At 26.7% G+C, this 22,449-nt stretch overlaps 1 protein-coding gene across 3 annotated transcripts in view; it reads right to left on the bottom strand.

Moving 5' to 3' along the window:
• Cad96Cb (protocadherin Fat 4-like Cad96Ca) overlaps window positions 1-22,449 on the bottom strand; it is a 116,826-nt gene that overhangs the window by 67,810 nt on the left and 26,567 nt on the right. For 2 of the 3 annotated variants that reach the window (XM_016065607.4, XM_016065600.4), the window contains one exon: window positions 7,204-7,375. In XM_016065607.4, the coding sequence (XP_015921093.1) occupies window positions 7,204-7,306 (103 nt within the window). In that variant the 5' untranslated portion in view covers window positions 7,307-7,375. Of the gene's footprint in view, window positions 1-7,203; window positions 7,376-14,969; window positions 15,094-22,449 lie in introns of those variants that run through there. The other variant, XM_016065615.5, reaches the window with a different exon arrangement.

The raw sequence follows: 22,449 nt of genomic DNA, 5'->3' as shown, positions 1-22,449 counted from the left end.
AGAATAAATAAAAATAATAATTATAAATAAAAATAATAATCAATAAATAATAATTAATCGATAAATAAAAATAAATTTTAAATTTTATACTATTTTAATTATTAGTACTATACTTTAATAGCATTATTTCATTTCAAAAGTAAAATTTGAAGAATAATTTCTACTGGATGAAATATTACTATAGGTATTACTGTATACTTTATAAATAATTTGTTAAACATAATTCTGAAATGTTAAGATAGAGCATATTTTAAAAGAAATTTTCTACGAATGTATATGATGTTTTAATTGCTAACATATGTATTATTTGTAAAGAACCTAAAATCATTTCTGCAACAGAAGCTTAATTTATTGTATTATATTCAAATACATAAATAATTTTAGCCATTTAATGAGTTTTAAACTTGTAGCACATATTTTTATATTTATGGCAACAGGTGGATAAGAATTTCATACAATTTGATACCAATAGAGGTCAGGCACGATTAGAATTTGATATCGATTTTAATTTGCGAAAAAAAATAATTGTTAATAACCTTACAGACATTAAATTTCAGAATCAATATGTAAGAAACAATATTATTCGACGTGTAAAATTTAGTTTAATATATATTTATATTGATATTTCAAATTTTGAATTCAACTAATTGAAATCTTAGCATTAGAAGTTATTAATGAAAAAGTAAAACAATTTATTTTAAAACAACTGAATTTGAGATAACATTTTTAAGTATAGTATAGTATTTTTAAATTAAATTTGTTATATACCAAACTGTTTAAAATTATAACAGAAGAGTCAACTATGTTACTTTTTAAGTCATTTTTGTATTATGCAAGCAAATTATTCAGTACTAGTAGCTTTACCTGTTTTATATGTACTTCAATAAATTAATAAAACTATTTCCGATTTTAACCACATTACAAAATGTATTTTACCTTAAACTTCTTTTTTCTCATATCCCAAAATATACTAAATTCATTGAGATTGAGTGATTTTGGCATGCGTCTTATCTTGTATTTCCCGTTTTTGTTTTACCAAAAAACTTAAACTTAAAAATTTATATTTAATTTATCGAATCACATGTAGAGCAGGAAAAGCTGCCAGTACTCAATAATTCAAGAATGTAAATGGTTTATTCTCTTGCACAGACACTAAACAAACTCTGATAATTAAGCTGAACAAACTGCAATAAACTTCGGGTTAAATCGCTCATGTAAATTTTGTCATTTAAGTATACATCATTTATTCATTGAAAACAATGTATTGCAGAAATAAAATTATCTGCAGCAAAAAATTAGTTTTTTAAGCTTTTTGAAAATCTCAAAGAAAGGCTGTATTTTTCATTCATTCTCTTTGCCTTTAAAACTATTATAAATATTCTCCCAGGTAATTTTTTTTCAAAAATGTAATAATTATAATAAAAAATACGCCAATCAAATAACTTAAGGATCATGGATTATGAAACTTTTTCTAAAACTTGACGATAAGTTTCAATTTAAAGGTTTATTAAGTGAATGATCAAACGTAATATTTTGATTTCAGCATTTAATACATAAACACATTATATGAGTAGTTAAAAGTTAATACAGAAACGTTTTCGCGTAAATAAAAAAACATTTCATTTTTAACGATTTATTAGCTTAAAAAGGTAAATCAAGTTACAGGTATATATTTTTATTAAATAAACATTACGAAATACCAAAATATGCAATAAATATTTTTAACATAACATAAGCCTTTAATCGCTTTAAAAGAAACAATAGTTTTAATAATTATCCTTGTTTTTTACACTCGATTATTTGCAACATATGAACATTCCAAGACGCTTATCAAGACATTCTACTATAAATCAAAGTTTAAATTGATTTTTAATTAAGGTTAAAGTCTTAAACAGAAAAATAATATAGCAAAGTGCAAATTTTATTCTATCATGAAAAACAGTGCATTAAAGTAACATAAATTTGTGCCTAAAATCTCTTAACTTCAATTCTATAACAAAAAGTAAAAGTAATCCTGAATTTTTATTAGGATTAACAACTTGAGAAAGTTTTCTTCAGAAAGTGGGACTTTCTTTCAGCGTATGAACATATAAATGCTTTTATACGATTTATATTTCTTCGGTCAGCAATTTTGCTGTCAGTTAAACACGTAAATGATACCCCTATAGTTTCCTAATGGCCATGACCTTTGTACTTTTTCTATTGTTCCGCTAAGAACAAAAATTTCGGGAAGTGAGAGTGAAAGGCAATTCTTATTGTCCTTTGTTTTTGATACAATCCACAGTTTCTAATAATTATACTAGAAAAAGTTTGGCCAAAAAAAATAAATCAGTTTAATGTATCGTATTCAAAATTATAAAAGAAGAGGAATCTATAATTTTGAATAAAATGAGCTTCTGTATGAGATGAACCATGATTCTTTATGTGATTAATAAAAATAATAACGTGTGAGTAATTAATAAAAAAATAACCGTTTATTTTTATAACTTCCGCATTCCTTCTAATATGAACTCGAACGAAAAATTTAAATATTGCTATCGATGGGTTGTAATTTCCTAATACAAATAAAATGAATATAATTATCAACTTTTATGTTAATTTTTATAAGAAATAAAAAATTTAAGTTATATCTGAGTAAAAATTCTAAGTATTAAAATAAATATTGCCGTGGATTACGGATAATATAGAACAAAATTTTATTTATTTATTGTGCTTTATTTTTTTTATCTATTCACTTTTTGTAGTTTTACTTAATTATTCATTCATTTCTTGTTTGGTTGTTCACTGACAAACGAACCAACACCAATTTTATGGCAATTAATTGATTGCCATAAAAACAACAGCACCCAAAGAGCTGCTAATTTATACTGTAAATTAGATTTTTTTTTCTTTAACATTTTAAGGAACAACGGAATCTGATATACCGTAATTTCTATAAACAGTATTATTTACTATAAAATCACTGAATCATTGTAATTAAATAAATATTACTAAAATAATACGGTCTATAATTTTCGGTAAAAATGGATTTTACGGGTAAAAGGATATCTAAAGATGATGCACCCCAATGTGCCGGAAGTACTTTTGACTGTAAATTGATCCGGAACTTTTTATAGTGCAAAAGAAGAAAAAATTCAAAATCCCTCTATAATTATTGGAGGGGATTTTAGTTTAGCATTTGAAGACCAAATGTTACATTCGCATTAATTAATTACTTGCACTAATCATAATTAAAAAATTGACAACGTATTATAGTCTCCGAAGATACTTAACATATACTTTTGTCGAAGGATGAAATTTAACAATGCAAGATCTACCAAGGCTTTGTAGATGCCCAAATGCTTGAACAAACAAAAATAAAAAAAGGGTGGGTAAAGCAACTCAGGGATGAAAGATGGTTATCATATAAAGAAAGGCTTCTAAGCTGAAATTTGTGTCTTGTTGCACGACGAACCCATGCATAGGGAAGTGTTGCCAAGAATCAAAGCAAAATTTTTTATCCACTTCCTCTAAGAAGGTCTCTTAAGATTGAATAGAACAAAACCATAACATAAATTGAAAAGAAAAACTTGAATAAGTACATCCCTGATTAACGCGTGGACTTCTTCCTCAGATAAAAGAGAAGTTAAGATTCTTCTCTCTATCTAGGCTTTATTCTTAAGAACGTTAGAAGTTGAAGTTAAGTTTTGTTCTTCCTGTTTCATTTAATATGATTTTATTTTATGATTCAATAAGAAAATGTAATCATGATTAGAATACATGTATGAATTTGAATATTGAGAATAATGTTACATAGCTCTATTATTTTTCAAAGTAGAATAAGTAAATAATATAATTTATAATCACTATCAAATCACAATCATTTGATCAATTTTTACAATTCACTCTCTTTTGTTTAAAACTTGAACCCACTATCTTTACATCGGTACTCGAACCCACTTTCCTTTAATCGGTGCTAGAAACCACTGTCATTTGATCAATCTTTATAATGAGATAGAAATATATTTAGTTGAAATTTTAAATAAACAAATAACAATTTTATTAAAATGTTTTGCAAAAGTAGAGCTAACTAATTTGCACTAATTTGCAGCTTTTGTCACATTGATATTTACCATTATATTTATCTAAATTATGCACTACTTAAATATATTTCAATATCATTGATTTGATACGTTTTGAAAGAATTATGTTAAAATGGTAGGTAAAAATTTTTAATGTTTGTAAATGGTGCATGAAGGACGAACGATTGAGAACAACTGTTTTAACTATTTTAACTATTTTTGTGATTTTTAATGAAATCACAAAAATTCATTGTTTTACGATTGTTTTTTCTTTACGTTTTATTTAATGACTTAAATAGCTTCTAGTTTATTTTCTCTGAAAATTAGCGTAATTCTCAACTGAAAAAGATTTCAAATAAAAGTCTATGTTCATATCATAAATAAAAAGCCCTATTTCCAAAATTAACAAATTTCGAAACCGCTCAAGCGGGAATGATTTATATAGAGAACCCCTTATGAGTCAGAAGCATTGATAACATAGAAAAAATAATGAATATTCACTAAAATAGGCCATTTAATTTTTTCTTTCGATATAAATCATTTATATTCGTACTCTATATTGTATCCTTAAATACACCAGACATGCCTTTTTCCAACTGACAGACAACTAAACATCCATTTACATGAGTCTTATTTAATTTTTTTTATATTTGTGTGGTAACTTTAGCAATAATCGGCCGTGCTATCATAGTTCCGTGATAAGATGACGTCACCATTTGAAGGCTGTTTCGTGACAGTTCTCGCTTTCCACCGCGTGAGAATACGACACGGCCCACATTCGAAAGTAAATTTCATACGTAAAGGGTCCTCTTTTGTTTTGACATTGAAATTATTGAGGCTACGAAGATAACTGAATGAACAGGAGGTTTCAAGTACATTAGAAGTTGGTGCAACTAAAAGACCTCAAACGTTTTGGTCAATAAAAATGGCAATCAATGAATTTCTGAAGAGTATAATATTTCTTCTTTTGTGAATTTTACTGGATAACATTCAGAAATTTCACTTTCAAAATAGTTAAATAACTAATTTTGGTGCAGAATTTAACAAAAGTTGTTAGCAGGTTTCTCATTTAATTTAAATAAACATTTAAAAAATATATGTGTTTTAATATGCGCGATATTTTTTTAATATTACAAATTAAAAAAAATTCACTATACACGCTTTATTTGTTCTGTTTGCTACAGAGGCTTTTTAATGCATTATTCTTTTTTACTTTTTCATATTTATATTAAATGAATTAAGGCTAAATAGTACAGTAATTTGAACATAGCCTGGCTGAGTTGTTACAAATTAAAATATTATGCCGCAAATTTTTTTTTAAATATAAATATCTTGCTTTGTTTAACAACACTGAAAATAAATACTCTCATAAAAAAGAAGTTTAGCATTGGGCCATAATATTGTGCAAACTTGTTACAATTTTAATTAAAAAAAGGGAAACTACCATGTTCCTTTTTAAATTGAGCCCTATTATCGAAGAATCAAGTTCAAGATGGTTTAATTTGCTCGACAATTTGGTTCAACTTGGAACCTTATTAAACTTGCAGAAAATTTGCACCATATTGTGGTTCAATACTCTCCAAAAATTTCTAGCCAAGAAGGAATGTAGTTTTTGTTATCTTTGGTCATTAGGCCAAAGTGTGCGATTGTTCTTGTTTTCCAGTGGCGCCATCTATGGTCATGGATTCGAATTCTGTCACACCCGTTTACAGGGAACACCCACTCATATACCCATTCATTCATCCCCAGATCATACTTTTGACCTGAACCAGAGGACGAACAATCTCCAATTCAATACCCCCAGAGGTATAGTTTGCTATAGGAACATGGAGGACTTTGTGACCCAACAGATTTAACGCACATCAGTCACCATTTACTACACGGGAAGTCTTCGGCAGGCTGAATTCGAACTCTCGTTCTCACGAACACGAGTCCAGCGCCCTGCCAACCACTGTATCCTGGCCCTAGGAATTTAGTACTATCATTTTATTTAAATGAAATGTTAATTCACCTTATCGAAAATCAAAATTAAATGTTCACTCGTAAAATTTGATTAATTTTTGCTTCGCATTAAATTTTTAAAATACTTTTTTCTGCTATCATTAACTATCTCAATTTTAGAGTGCATTAAATCTTAATTTCGTTCAAATTTGTCATACTTTTATTTGGTTTAAAAATGAACTGTACTACATTGCCAATTTATCATTCTTAAAGGTAATTACCAGATACTATGTCTCAACTTTAAAGTTAACATGCTATAATTTAACACATTAGTAAAGCTTCAATAAATTTGCATGATATTATGAATAAAAGTATCGATGTTACCGCTCAACTTCGAAATGATTTTTCTGAAAGTAAATTAAACTCACAATATTTAGAAACTTGAACTCCAAATATTTACTATTAAGTTATTTGTAACTAAATATTTACTTTAAGTTTTATTAATATAAGTTATCTGAGTTTTCAATGCTTATTTTTGGATAAAAAAAAGAACATTCTGGATTAAATCGGCCCTGATTAATTCTGATAAAACCCATAAAGTTCTAATACTTCAGATAAATGCCTTTTATTTCGAAAATCTGATAAATAAATTCAACGATTTTAAGCGTATCGGTGGCTATGATTCAGTTAACCTGCTCTCTCAAAAAAATTTGGTTCAAAGTTCAACTTTCATTTTTATACCTTGCACCATAATATCGCACAAATTTGAAACAATCTTAATGAAATATCAAATTAAAGCATGTTTCTATTCAAATTGAGCAATAATATCTTATAATCAAGTTTAAAATTTCACAATAATAAAGTTGCTGAAAACTTGACAATATTATAGCTCTATGCGATTCAAAATTTTTATCAGTGTTCGCCATAGTTCATCTAAGCGAAAGTCTTGTAGCGTTCTCTTTTTCCTTCTTTTTTTAACTAACAAAAGATAAAATATAAACGACCTAATTTTCTCATCACAACGCTCCAAAAACGTTAATCATAATCCTTTACAGCCTTTTTATACTTTTTAAATAATATCTACAAGGTTATCAAAAATTTCACACGTGTGCAAGGTCTCGTGTTCGCACCCAACTATAATAATACCATATAACAATAAATTTTCTGTATAAAATGATAAACGAGAATAAATTGGACTTACCTTGACTGAAATCATCAGCTGTTGCAAATGCAACGAAGAGAAAAATTGATAGTAAGTTTGATAAACATAGTTTAAGGCCACACCTAACAGTTCTTTTGTGCATATTTAACAGGACTGCTCTTTCCTTACTTTTAACAGGAGTTCACAGGAAAGCGCAGGAAACACAGGTGACCTGTAAAAGTAAATAATGAATAAGTTAGTGGGTCATTATTAAACTCTCATTCCTTATCAAGATTAACAAATGAATCTGAGTCATTTCACATGAAAACTTATAAACTTCGTCTGAAATAAACTTTCAATGATTTACAATAAAGGAAAAAATAAACTTTTGAAGTTATTCTAACGTATTTAGACTGCTTTCTTCAACAAATTTCAGTTCCAAGCTTGTGTAGTAGGAGCCGTAAAAAGACTAGATTTTGCAGTTTATATTTTATTATAGATTCAAGGCAGCAAGTTCAATGAATCAAACTTTATGTTAATGTAAACATTACTCATCGCTGTAACTTAAACCGCGGAATGCACTGAAAAACGTATTTATTTAGTTTTAGCGCAATGATATAGTTTGGTTGAGCGTTCACATAGTTTTGGTTGTTTAATTTTAAAAATATTTATAGACAAAGAACAGGAATAATTTATACTTTTAATCCTTTTTATTTTTTAGAAAATTAATTTCATCTGAGCAAAAATATAGCTATGTTAATAAAAGTTTTAAAAACGTATAATATTTTATTTGTTAAATGACATTATTATTATTATATAAATTAATTTTAAGAATGCATTATTGATATACTTACTTTCTAATTATTGTACAATGCATCAAAAGTTATTTAAACAGTTATAAACTAATTATTGAAAAGTTTACTTGTATTTCCAGAGTAAGAAGAAAAGAAAATATTTTTTTTTAAAAATGCGCACTCAGTAATTAAGTAAAATCAAAACACAAATAAAATAGCAAAAGCAATATAAGCTAAATAAATTAATAAAAATTTCCTTAAAAGACTATTACATACTTATGTTTTTATTTAACCTAATTAAATAAGTTAACAGATATTACTTATGACGTTTAACTAAGCCTTGTGAAATACTTTCATTAAAGGATTATATAGTATGTTGATAATAAAATTTAAGAGCTATACAACAGAATAGTATATCTTTATACGAGAGCCTGTTTTTAAATAACTTTATAAGTGTGACTAATGCATCTTTATAGATAGTAATTAATTTAATAAAAAAATACTCGTAAGCAACACTTTTTGGGATTTTTATAAATACTATAATGTTTATTTGTAGCACTTACAAAACTTTTTGATGAAATAATATTTAATTCGATTTTCAAGGTTATGTCACTACTGAGAGCATATATGATTTATTTTATATGTTTGGAATATAATTCTTTCAAACTCATCAACTGTTTTATTAACATTAACTAATATTTTCTATTATGTTATGCTTTCGTATATATTAAATATTTTATATATATTTTAAAAATGAATAATGGTCAAAAAGTTATTATTATTTAAATATGATTTTTAATAATATTGCAACCATAGCATTATTATTTCGTTTTTTTAAATAGTTGATAGTCAATAGTTGATGGCATAAAGTTGAGTAACGAAGTAAACAATACATAATCGAGTATGAAAAAGCGTAAAAACTTTTTTTATCTCCAATAACTTACATTATAATGACTCCTGTCATTCGTCGAAATAAAACTGTAATGCAAACAAATTAAACAAAACGTTCTCTAAGAAAAAATTTTTTTAACCCAACAGATAGCTGTAATTTACGTGATTATAGCAAACTCAAAAATAAACTAAAAACATATTTGCTGTATTTTCCGAATAGTAATTCAAATTATTCAAGATCTGTTTTTGTTTTGTTTTTTCTTTTCAAAAATCTCAATTTCTTAATCAAGTAATTTTTATAAATGTTCGGTGATGGTTAAGTCAGACTAACTTAATTCAGTTTGTACTAAATTACTTAGATTACGATTAGAATAAAATATTTTTTTAGTACTAAGTCTTAAAAGACATACTGTATAAATATTTTGGACTATTGTTTTTTTTTAAAGAAATGAAATGAAAAAGATGAGTCATAACAACAAACAACTTTCAGTAAAAAAAAGTTATTTTAAGTATGATCTTTAGCAGTTTAGGGGAAAAAAATTTGAAAGCTGTAAATAAAATTTATCGAAAAAAGCATTTTAATTAAAAACTAATTACACAAAATAAGCATTAAATACTGATAAAAGTCAAGCGAAAGGCATGAATGCAAAGTATGTAAGCAGTGATCAGTTTGTGATTATTTCGGATAATGTGAAATAATTTTTCTTACAAATATACTAGTCAAGTTTGAATATCACGTCGTTATTAAAGTAGATTACTCACAGAGATTTTATTAACACTTTTTTTTTTAATTGAAATACTTTAAAATTAACAAACAAAAATTAACATTTTATTTTATTTCTATTGAATTTCATTTATTTCACTTATTTTCTCTTTTGAGAAGATAAACTTGAAAGGCTTTTTTTTATATATTTAGTGTAAATTCTTAAAAATAACTATTTTAAATGTAAATAGGCTCTACTTTAACGTAACACATAATTCAATTTAATGTAAAATACCACTTCTTTGAATTAAGTAGACTTCAAAATCAGATGTAAGAATGTAGATTAACATTTTTGCTATTATTTACTTTATTTAACATCATAAAAAAGCTAAAAGAAACATATTTTACTCTGGCAATATACTTACTGCTCAATAAGTAAATAAAAAGTATTATTTAATCAAAAAACGGAATTTAAATTGTACTGTTGTTTTTTTGTTATTATTTACATTATTTAACTACATAAAATAGCTGAACTAAACATTTTTTATTCTAGATACTACTACTCAATAAATAAATAAAAATTATTATTTGTTAAAAAAGGGAATTCAGGTTCCGCGAACTAAATAATTCTCGTTACATAAATGAAATGTAGAAAGATAAGCAGGCATTTTTCTAATTGTAAAATTTGATTTATTTGTAGATAACTTATAAACTTACTTTTGAACTATAAAATAAACTTATAAAACTCTTTTTTTATATATTTCATATACATTTCTAAAAATAACTATTTTAAATACGAATAAGTTCTACTTTAATGTAACACATAATTAAATTTAATGCAAAACACCACTCCTTTGTGTTAAATAGAATTCAAAATCCATTGTAGGAATGTAGATTAACATTTTTGCTATTATTTACATTATTTAACTACGTAAAAAAGCTAAACAAAACATTTTTTACTCTGGCAATATACTTACTACTCTATAAATAAAAAAATATTATTATTTAATCAAAAAACGGAATTTAGATAGCGCGGGTTTTTTTGTTTGTTATTATTTACATTATTTAACTATATAAAATAGCTGAACAAAACATTTTTTATTCTAAATACTACTACTCAATAAATAAATAAAAATCATGGTTCCGCGAACTAAATATATCTCGATATATAAATAAATTGTAAAAAGATAACCAGGCACTTTTCTAATTGTAAAATTTGATTTATTTGTAGATAACTTATAATTTACTTTTAAACTATGAAAGAAACTTATAAAGTTGTTTTTTAATATATTTCGTATAAGTTTTTAAAAATAACTATTTTAAATACAAATAAGTTCTACTTTAAAGTAACGCATAATTAAATTCAATGCGAAATACCACTCCTTTGTGTTAAATAGAATTCAAAATCCGTTGCCGGAATGTAGATTAACATTTTTGCTATTATTTAACTACGTAAAAAAGCTAAACAAAACATTTTTTACTCTCAATATACTTACTACTCAATAAATAAAAAAAATTATTATTTAATCAAAAAACGGAATTTAGGTTGCGCGATTTTTTCTATTATTATTACATACTTTTTTTTGCCACATGATTGCTCAATACCCCTATTAATTTATTCCGGAGACAGAAGCAAAAGAGTACGGAGGAAATAAATATCAGATCCTAAGTAAATAAATCAAATACATTAAAATAGGTCAAAATCATGACTTTGAAAATAAAAGAAAACTTGATATTCAAACGGGTTGTTATGCAAAGAAAAAAGAAGTTGATTATAAATCATGCAGATAGTAGGCGCGGTACTTCATTACAATTTGAAATAAATAAAACACCTAAGATACATCTCGGATCTACTCTGGTTAGAAGATGCAATTATCACCTCCGCTTGAGCGTTGACCCATTTTGATCCCTAATTCATTTTCTCTTTTATTTATGAAATTGAATTTTTACACGAAATCAATGCTCAATTTTCTACCTGAAAGAGTGATTCAGTTCAAGGAATAGGTTTATTACGCTTTCAGGGTCGATGCTTTTTGTCATAACTAAAACATATCTTTTTTTGATTAATTTAGTGCCCAACCTTCAGATCTTATCACGGAATGATCAAACTTCAAACACAAATAAGCGGGGAATTTATGATCTGTTTCCCAGATATTGAATGATTCTACATGGAGTAGAAAAAATATGGGTTTTTTTTATGTAATTATCAAGAAAAACAACAAATTGGTTTCCGATTCTTTATAATCTTATCTCATAAACTATGTATCTTTATCATTTATTAGGAAGTGAAAGGAAAAAACCTGATGCGGCTACAAAGCTTTGGGCTATATTACTATACGCCACATGTAATCCAAAAGCAAAGTTTTGCAATAAATTATTACTTAGTATAGTTTCCAAATCCCCTTTGCATTTTACCATGTATAAAACACACTTTTATTATTATTATTATTAATTTAGTACCCAACCTTCAGATCTTATCACAGAATGATCAAACTTCAAACACCAAAAATCGGGGAATTTATGATCGGTATCTGAGATATTGAATTATTCTACATAGGATTAAGAAAAAGATATTTTTATATAATTATCAAGATAAACAACAAATTGATTTCTGACTCATTGTAATCTTATCATCATTATCATTTATTATGAAGTGAAAGAGAAATAAATTGATGCAACTTTGAAATGTAGGCGATTTAAAGGCATAAAGCAATATTGCGATATATTATCGACTATATATTAACTATTACTTTGTATTGTTTCCAGATAGGCAGCTCAGAAGTTCTTCAAATTACTACTAGAAAACAGCACAGATTATAGAATCGACATGGAAATCGTGGTATTTTTCCCTGGACAATTGAAAGTGTGTCTTTCTATTATATTACCCACTAACCATTTAATTAAAGCAGTATTTACAATCAATTATAAATATAATTTACAATCAACTATAAAGAAAATCACATATCAATGTAATATATAATCTTTTGTTTTTTTTAATCATTCAGCACCCAATTTTCAGATCTTCTAACGGAATGATCAAGCTACAAACGCATGTAATCGTAAAATTTATAATTCGTTTCCAAGATATTATGTGATTCTACGCAGAATATAAAAAATATACTTTTCATGTATAATCATCAGGATAAATAACAAATCGGTTTCCGATTCTTTGTAATTTTATCTTATGAACTATACACCATTATCATTATTGAACTATATACCATTACATTTATAACGGAATGATCAGACTTCAAACGCATATAATCGTGGAATTTATAATCCGTTTCCAAGATATTATATGATTCTACACAGAATATAAAATATATACTTTTCATGTATAATCAGCAGGATAAATAACAAATCGGTTTCCGATTCTTTGTAATTTTATCTTATGAACTATACACCATTATCATTATTGAACTATATACCATTACATTTATAACGGAATGATCAAACTTCAAACGCATATAATCGTGGAATTTATAATGCGTTTCCAAGATATTATATGATACTACACAGAATATAAAAAATATACTTTTCATGTATAATCATCAGGATAAATGACAAATCGGCTTCCGATTCTTAGTAATTTTATCTTATGAACAATATAGCATTATCATTTATTATGAAATGAAAGATAAACGCAGATGCAAATTTGAAAATAAAGTGACTAAGAGGCATGGGACAATGTTGCTATTCCTCTAGTGATATCCAGAGGTGAAAGTTTCGTATCAAACTATTACTTTGTATTGTTTCTAGACAGACAGTTCAGAACATTCTCAATTACTAATAGATAACAGCATAGCATACAGAATAGGCATGAATATCGTGGCATATTTTTTACTTTAGACAATTAAAAGTTTAACTTACTATTATATTACCCGCAAATCCTTCATTTAAAACAGTATTTACAATCAACTAATAATATCATTTACAATCAACAACGAAAAAGATCATAGATTAGTATTACATATTAATAGTATAATATTAGTATATCTTAATTAATTCAGCTCCCAACCTTCAGATCTTATCATGGAATGTATTTCTTGTTAAATTTTTGGTAATGAGAATTATAATTATGACAACCATTACTTCCGGTTAGCCGTTACCATATGAAAGGAAAAATGACAAATAAATGGTTTAAATACAACATATTTTATTTGTTCTTTTAACCAGAATCATGTTGCTTTTTTTAAAAAAAGAAAAAAAAACAGATATGTCATTACTATGCCAGTTTTACCGGAATCTTTTCTCTGTGCACGAGCCACGAGCTAAATGTTTACTTTTAATTAATTTATTTTATCGTATGCGCGCGGTGAGAGCAACTATTTTTTAGTATAAAAAAAATCATATTTTGATTAATCTTTTTATTTACATGAATTTATAAAAATAAAAAAGATTAAATTTAAAGAAAATATTTGTGAGCAAAATAAATTTTATACAAGAATATATTTAAAGGGAATTGAAATAAAATACAATGTCCATTAATATATTATTAAAATCTGAAATTAGAAAATGAATAAAGTTTGTAGTATATAATAAACAAAAAAAATTCATAATTGGGATATCTTATGAAGAAAAACCTTTATTATAGAGAGATTATAAAATTTATTGATAATAAGCTTGATGATATTGTTTGAGACTAAAGGAAATATTTTTTTTTAAATAAAGCAAATATATATTTTGCTTTATTTTTGGTGCTCATAGTGTTTCAAGTTTGACATTTCAAGTTTAATATGCCTGGCTACAATACAATTAAAAATATAACCATAATGATTAAAACTCACAAATTATATTTAAATGTGCGATTAATTCACAGTGTAATTTCTATCGCAAAACCTTAGGACACTAATTACATATTTAAAAATTATAAATGTTTCTACTGAGTATTAAAAAAATAGTGCATTTTTTATAATCATCATTTTAAACAATAAAACTTTCTGAGAATCATCAGAAACTGAGTAAAAAATAATTATTAGCTATTATTAAGGTGCAAAACTATCAGATTAATATTTAGTAAACTACAAGAATCAACCACAAAAATTACGCTAAATTATGAAGAGACAAGTATTTAATATTTTTGAGTTTATAATACCTAAATAAAAAGGCATAAATTAATCAACGATTACATAATATAATTAAATTATAAAAGGGATTTACTTAAAACTGGAACTTAGATATAAATTAATCATCAGAAACTGAGTTAAAAATAATTATTAGCTAATATTAAGGTGCAAAACTATCGGATTAATATTTAGTAAACTACAAGAATCAGCCGCAACAAATTACGCTAAATTATGAAGAGACAAGTGTTTAATATTTTTAAGTTCATAATACTTAAATAAAAAGGCATAAATTAATCAGCTATTACATTATACAATTAAATTATAAAAGGGATTTATTTAAAACTTGTACTTAGATACAAATTAAGCACTTACTAATATTACAAGTTAAGCTCCCTTCAGTTCACTAAATCATTGTCAAGCTCAATGGTTAAATCTTATCTATTGGTTTCTATAAACTTCTTTATATCAGTTTTTGATTACTGGCACCAGGACGCTTAGACCAAACATTGCGCTACATATAACTAATAAATTATATTATCTTTCCAAGTGAGAATGTTTGCAAAGGAAATTAACAATTGAATCATAACAACAACAAATATTTTAATCAGTAGACTGCAATATACATCACGTGTTTCCTTCATTGAAAATTAGTTCGATTAGTTATAGATGTAACAAATAAAATAAAACAAAAACTTTCATCAGTTATTTTAATCTGAAAAAAAATGTCTATCAAAAATGGAGTAAAGGAATAAGAGAATCAGCTATTTGGATTCAGATATCGTTATTAATTAATGATAATAACAGTATTTGTAATTAACCAACATCTTTGAGTGGCATGCAAATGTGTCCGCCCTATATATTTTTCACAAAGTCTGACTGTTTGTGGAACTTTGAGAAATCCGTAAATCTTTCAAAAGATGAATCTTAAAACTGTGTGAAAAAAATTATCGTACTGAATAGTAATGACAATTCTTGTAAAAAAGGTTTTGGTAATAAAAACCAAAATATACAGTTTTTCAATGTAAAATCAATGCTGAAATATATTTTGAGAAACAGTTGAATTTAAATTATTCCTTACATAAAAAGCTAATACCACACTCATTTAATCATTCAAAGCAATTACCGCGAAATATATTGCAACTTAATTAACTCAAAAAGAGAAAAACTTGAATAAGATAGAGACAGGATTATTTCAAAAGCTGATAAACAAGTTTTCACAAAATATTTCATTTTATTAAATTAGAAGCGATTCAAACGTGATTTAAACTTAACTAGATTCATGAAGGTGATTTGATTCAATTGTCAAAGGTCGTGAGAAAGAGGTGTGTTACGTATTGTACGAACTGCTTCGAATTCAAAATATAAACATTAACATTCAAATACTTTTCGATTTCATTTCAGCTTTTGTTTTGGTTTGACCCTTCAAGTACATTTTAGTTTTACATATTTAGTGATGAAAATATTTTATTATGTTTTTCTATATGTTTCGTCAAAACGTAAATAAGCTACAATCACTTCATATACGATATTAGTTTTGTTTTAAATAGGACATAATAAGACTGAGGCGTTTTTCACTAATTTCATCATTTTTGTGTTAATAATTCTAACAAAAAAGAAGAAATGGGAATATTTTTAAAAATATAAAAAGATAACACGTGCAAAACATATTATAGTTATTCAAATTTGAGAAAGCAGTTAACAAATTTTAAATGATTAATGAAACTTGTTAATAAGTACTCGCGAGCTGCATCATCTTTGAAAATGTTTAATGCTTTAGAAATTGTTATTACTTATTTAAAAATAATAATTTATGAAAAAACAATTTTTCTTAATTTGTTTTGTAAGCACAACATGCGCAAACATAGAAAAAAATTAGCTTTAAGGAAAAATATTTTTTAAAAAAAGAAAGAAATTATTATTGAACACATTTTTATAGTGACAAAGCAAATAACTTTCAAAGAAGGAATACAAATTGACTAGTAACTTTATAAAGCATTATTTATGTTTTCCAAACAACAGCTTAAATTATGATTATTATTGTTATTATTATTGTACTCAAAACTGCTTTAAGTTCATCATAAAGAATAAAAATGCGAAAGGATTAAAATTATTTTTATTCAGGTATAAGCAAATATTGCTTGATTAATTACATTTGAAAATTGAATCTTAAAGCATTCAGCAGCTTTTTAAATGCAAAATCGCTGTGAAATAATCTAACAACTGATAAAAGCATAAAGTTTTTGATCACATTATTTCGTTTCGCTTGTTTTGTAAAATATAAAAAATCCTTAAAAAATTGAAATTTTAAGTAAAATAATCAATTTTAGAAAGAAAAAAAATATTTATTTTATACATGATAATAATGAAAACGCTAATTTATGTAATTTGTATAAAAACGCTAATCCATTTAATTTATGATGTAATTTGAATAGTAGTTTTATTACATAGCATATCTCTCTTTTTTTTAATACAAAACCTGTTTATACTTTTTTAAGATCACCATAAACAGTAATAAGAAAGCGCGCTAATCATGCTCCCATTTTCCAGTTAATAAGATTAATTCATGTATGATTTTAATTAATGCATTTGGGAAGACAAAATCTATTGATATTGATACGCTTCACTGTAAAAAAATTCCGGTTCAATTTACGGTATAAAGTACTAACACTTTAGTGCAGCATCCGGAAAAAAATTTTTACCGTAAAATATTACGCAATAATTTTTACAATAATATCTATATCATTCGAATGATTCAGTGATTTTATGGTAACTATTACTATAAATACCGTAATTTTTCCAGTAATATATATCTAATTTAAAATAATTCCATGATTCTTCGGTAACTATTTCTATAAAATTTACGGTATATCAGATTTTTTTCTGTAGCATGTTCCGGTAAAAATGGATTTTACGGTAAAAGTAAAAATGCCGGTACTTTTTACCGTAATTTAATCCAGAATATTTTTTGTGGAATTGAAAAATATTTTACATAAATTTTTTTGCGAATAACTTTCACCAAACTTAATCTGCGAAATTAAGTATGAAAACACAATAAATCAACTTGATTTGCAAAAACTGTGACATGAGTAGCTTCTTTTCATTCATGTAACTATAGTTTATTTCGTTAAAAATTTGTGTTTTGCATATGAAGAACTTAATTACTGGTTCTTTGAGTTTTCGGTCTTTATAGTATCCGTGTTCTTCGGTCGCAATACTAAACCTGACAAGAGGTCAAAATGAAAATTTGCATGTTCTCTTAAGTTTAATATTAGCTCTTTCTTCTTTTTTTCTTTTCTCTTTTTTTGGCATGTCTTCCTTATAACCAGGTGGGAGGGGTATGAACGTCCTTATTCTGATGTCACCTCTGATGTCACCTCTACTTTCAACTACTTAATGGTGCCCTTCGATGCTCTAAAAGCGGAAGTTTTCTTATTTAAAACTTATTGTAGTCAGAAATAGAACCATTGAAATAATTCTTGGCAACTTAACCTTTCCACATTCCATAAAGTTCATTTATGATATAAACTCATCAATGTCTGTTACATTATAATTTTTAAACAAGTTTAGATTGTATAATTTTTAATATAACATTTCAGTCATGAAAAAGCCTAAATATGTATTTTTAACTTTTTAACCATATACATGAGTTTTTTTTTACCTTTAAAGTAATCTTTACTGGTTATTATCTTTAAGCTTATCTTTAAACTTGCAATACGTTAAAAAAATCACTACATTGCATTAAATAGGCTGCTCTCAAAATTTGGAATACAGTCGAAAAACCATTTCAAAACTAAGGCTGTATTATGTTACATAAAATTTATTTAAGTGAACTAAAAAATGTACTGGATCGATAAGACAGTGAAAACAAATATTGCCTAACATAAAATTAAAAAAAGGCAGAACTCTTGTATAACTTTCGAACTAATGAATCGATTTTCATATATTAAGACACAATCTTCATAGTTTGAGAGATAGACCCTGAATATGTTAATTAATAAGCGCAGATAATGTATTAAATAAATAAATCTGATTTAAAAATGATCGTTATCTGAATAAACATGCGTTTTCGCAACTTATTCGGTCTTCTGATTTTTAAAATATGCTGTTTCTAATGACCTAAAAAAACGGACCTAATAGTTAAGAAGACTTTAGTCACTTAAAGTCAATTTTATTTTTACATAATTCGTGATACCTCTGAAATGGTTTAGGCAAATAAAAAAAATAAATAAAACATTTTTGCAAACGTAATTTTTAAAAAATTACTGTAATTCCTTTTTTATTCTTGTTTTATTTTATTACTTACAAGTGTGAGCTGTAAGGTATACAAGTTTTTACATTATTGTGTTGTTTTAAATGGCAAAATACAAAATTTTGAAAGAAACACTCAAATAGCTTACGAGAAATAAAATTTAATCGTCGTTACAAAGCAAAATAACAATTAAAACAGAAGTTCGTGCAAAATGAAATAAAACATCAAAGAAAACTGATAAAAACAACACATGTAATTTTTTTTTATTTATTTCATAACCCTCGTTGAACTCAACCCAATTTAGGGCTTACGACTACCAAAGTTCTACTCCGTAGTCTTATAATTTCGAACCCAATTAAGAAGACTAGGGAACTGATAGACCAAGTATTGGGAAAAATTTGCTTTCGTGAAAGACCTTTAGATGGAACTATCATTTGCGTTACATGAAGAGGAAATCAAAAAACCTACCACGGTTAGCCAAATGACAAGGGGACTCTAACTCATGATCTGTCTTCCACTGAGGATATTTTACATAAGCACTATGATCAGTGCGAGTCGGGTGCGGGATCCGTATCGACCAGCCATCACTGGGATTCGAACCCGATTCATCTCATTGGAAAGGAAGCGCTCTATCTCCTGAGCCACCATGACTCACACTTAACTATTTTTCGATATCTATAATATATTTTTTAACTTACCATTTTGATATATTTACTACAAATTTAAAAAAATCAGTATTAGAAAATTTTTGCATAAAAATTAGCATTAAACAATATGTAATTACTTTAATAGTAATTTAGGTTTTGCATCGATTACCGATTTATGTACTATAATAAGTACATCTCGGTATAAAGATACAAAAAAATCCACACTTTCATTTCAGCACGACATTTTTTCGGCTTTGCAATGCGTAAAACTTTTCAAAAATATGCTTTTAAGAACAGAGAAATATTAATTAAGGAGATGCGGTTCACCATTCAATAATAACTCTTTTTTTCTTTGACTACTTTATTAATCTGAAGGAAAGGTTTTTCCCAGCTCTTATGTGGTCTGTTGTAAGGTTAAATGAGACTCTAACCCTTTTGCTTGAAGGTAACACATAAGTATCTAACATTAGCTTAAAGCTTAAGAAAATAAGCTGAAAATATACTTCAATTTTATCAAATACTAAAATGAAGATAAATAAAATTCTTGTAATTCTTGTAAATAAATACAATTTTTGTAATTGAACTCGTTTAATTTAAAGAGATATAACTGAAAATTTGTTCACTTACACTGAGTGAGATGTGTTTTTATGAATTTGAAATGACTATCTCACGTTTCCATAAAGTTTCGAACTGTTTTTTTTTTTACTAATTACTCATCTGAATCTAATCTTTTTATTTGGAACAGAAACTCCTGTTTGGACCATGTTCAATAAAGCACCAAATTGAATTTAATTTGAGTAAATTTCATGTCCTATTGAACTTTTTAACATAATTTCAATGAGATAAAATCTTTTTCACAAACCTAATACCAAAACTGGTAAGAACTTTATTTTTATTTTATTTTCTGATACTTCAATAGTGTTTTAAATTTCCTTTACCAAGTAATCTTCTTTAACAAACGAATAATTCCAAAACTGCCAACTCGTCTAGTCAAACCTCTTATTGAATTGAAAGTTTAACGTTAGATACCATTCCAAAACAAACATAGAGCTACACTTTAAAGACAAAACTACTTTTTAAAAAATGCCTTTTTCAGTACATCAATAGCAGTGATACGACATCAATTATTGTTTACCTTACTGATACTTTCTTGATAATTGAAATTTACTTCACCAAGTAATCTGCTTTAACAAGCAAATAATTCAAAACCTTCAAACTCATGTGGTTAAATCTCCTTTACAAGTAAAAGTAAAACGTAAGATACTGTTCCAATACAAGCATAAAACGACACTTTAAAGATTAAATCGCTGTTTAGAAAATATCTATTTCAGTACATCAATAGCTTTTATACGATACCAATTATTGTTTATCTTACTAATACTTCCTTGGTGTTTTAAATTTTCTTTACCAAGCAATCTGCTATAACAAACAAATAATTCAAAAATTGCCATCCATCTGGTCAAACATGCTATACAATTGAAAGTGTAACGTGAGACACAGTTCCAAAACAGACATAGAACGACATTTTAAGACCAAACTGCATTTTTTTAAAAATGCCTTTTTCAGTACATCAATAGCAGTGATACGACATCAATTATTGATTACCTCACTGATACTTTCTTGATAATTAAAATTTACTTCACAAAGTAATCTGTTTTAACAGACAAATAATTCAAAACCTTCAAACCCATGTGGTTAAACCTTTTATACAAGTAAAAGTAAAACGTAAGATACCGTTCCCAATACAAACATGGAACGACACTTTAAAGATTAAATCGCTGTTTAGAAAATATCTATTTCAGTACATCAATAGCATTTATACGATATCATTTATTGTTTATCTTACTAATACTTCCTTGGTGTTTTAAATTTTCTTTACCAAGCAATCTGCTATAGCAAACAAATAATTCAAAAACTGCCATCCACTCTGGTCAAACATGCTATACAATTGAAAGTGTAACGTGAGACACCGTTTCAATGCAAACATAGCAAGACACATTAAAGATTAAACCACTTTTTAAAAAATGTCTATTATAGTACATCAATAGATGTAATACGACATCAATGATTGTTTTAGATGAACTATGGCATTTTCATTTAGTTTCACCTTTAGTTTAACACATTTAAGCAACCTGTAAACAGCCTAAAACATGTACAAGACCCTTGCTCTAGATAGAAGGATATCAGTGTCATGAAATAGTTCGTGTGCAAGTGCTTAGATTAGAGATAAACGGTAAAGCACAATGAAAGTAGTGATTATTTCTATCACAAATTCCAAAGCTACTTTGCTTGCTATCAAGATTCTTCATTTAGAACTCAAAAGCCTCTTTCATATTCAAAAATGTACGTCTAAATCGAAACCAATAACCAATTTATTATAGAAGTCATATTTCTGCGTGACCTTCTGCATCACGAAACACCGTGATCACAAACTCCTCCCAAAGTGACGTCATTATTCAAGATGGCGTCGAGATAGCAAATGAATCTATCTTTAAGAATAACAATGGCAAGAGCGTGCTCATGACTCTAGTTCAGTGCTCATCGGGAATAATAGAACTGTTTTTTGTTGTTCGATTGCGTGTAGAGATCAGTTAATCGACGCTGTTTTGCTCTTTGAACCGAACTCCTTAGGAATGAGCTTCCTGTAAGACTATTGTGATGATGATGGCAAGTCCGTTGCTTCAGGTTGATGTTCGGAGAAATGGGAGGATCCCACGCGAAACAGTAAAACAGATTCCAAAGCTCTTTTGGGCATTCGAAACCATCCGTTATTCTTCGTGTCAGCTACTAATAAATTTATGATGAACATCTTCGTTTTGTATTCCAGGAAGTTTAACTGTGACAATAGCCCTTTTATAAAACTACTATTAAGAAAGGCTTCGTTTAGAGTTTTAAGACTTTGGTAGATCACGACTTTGAAAAACTGACTTTACCATAGTTTAAAATATCAAAACAA

Source organism: Parasteatoda tepidariorum, chromosome 12, assembly GCF_982258835.1.
Source record: "Parasteatoda tepidariorum strain Cologne lab strain chromosome 12, Ptep-v5.0, whole genome shotgun sequence".
Classification (NCBI taxonomy): Eukaryota; Metazoa; Arthropoda; class Arachnida; order Araneae; family Theridiidae; genus Parasteatoda; species Parasteatoda tepidariorum.
The sequence above is the reverse complement of the archived record's forward strand: the minus strand, read 5'-3'. Positions and strand labels throughout refer to the sequence as shown.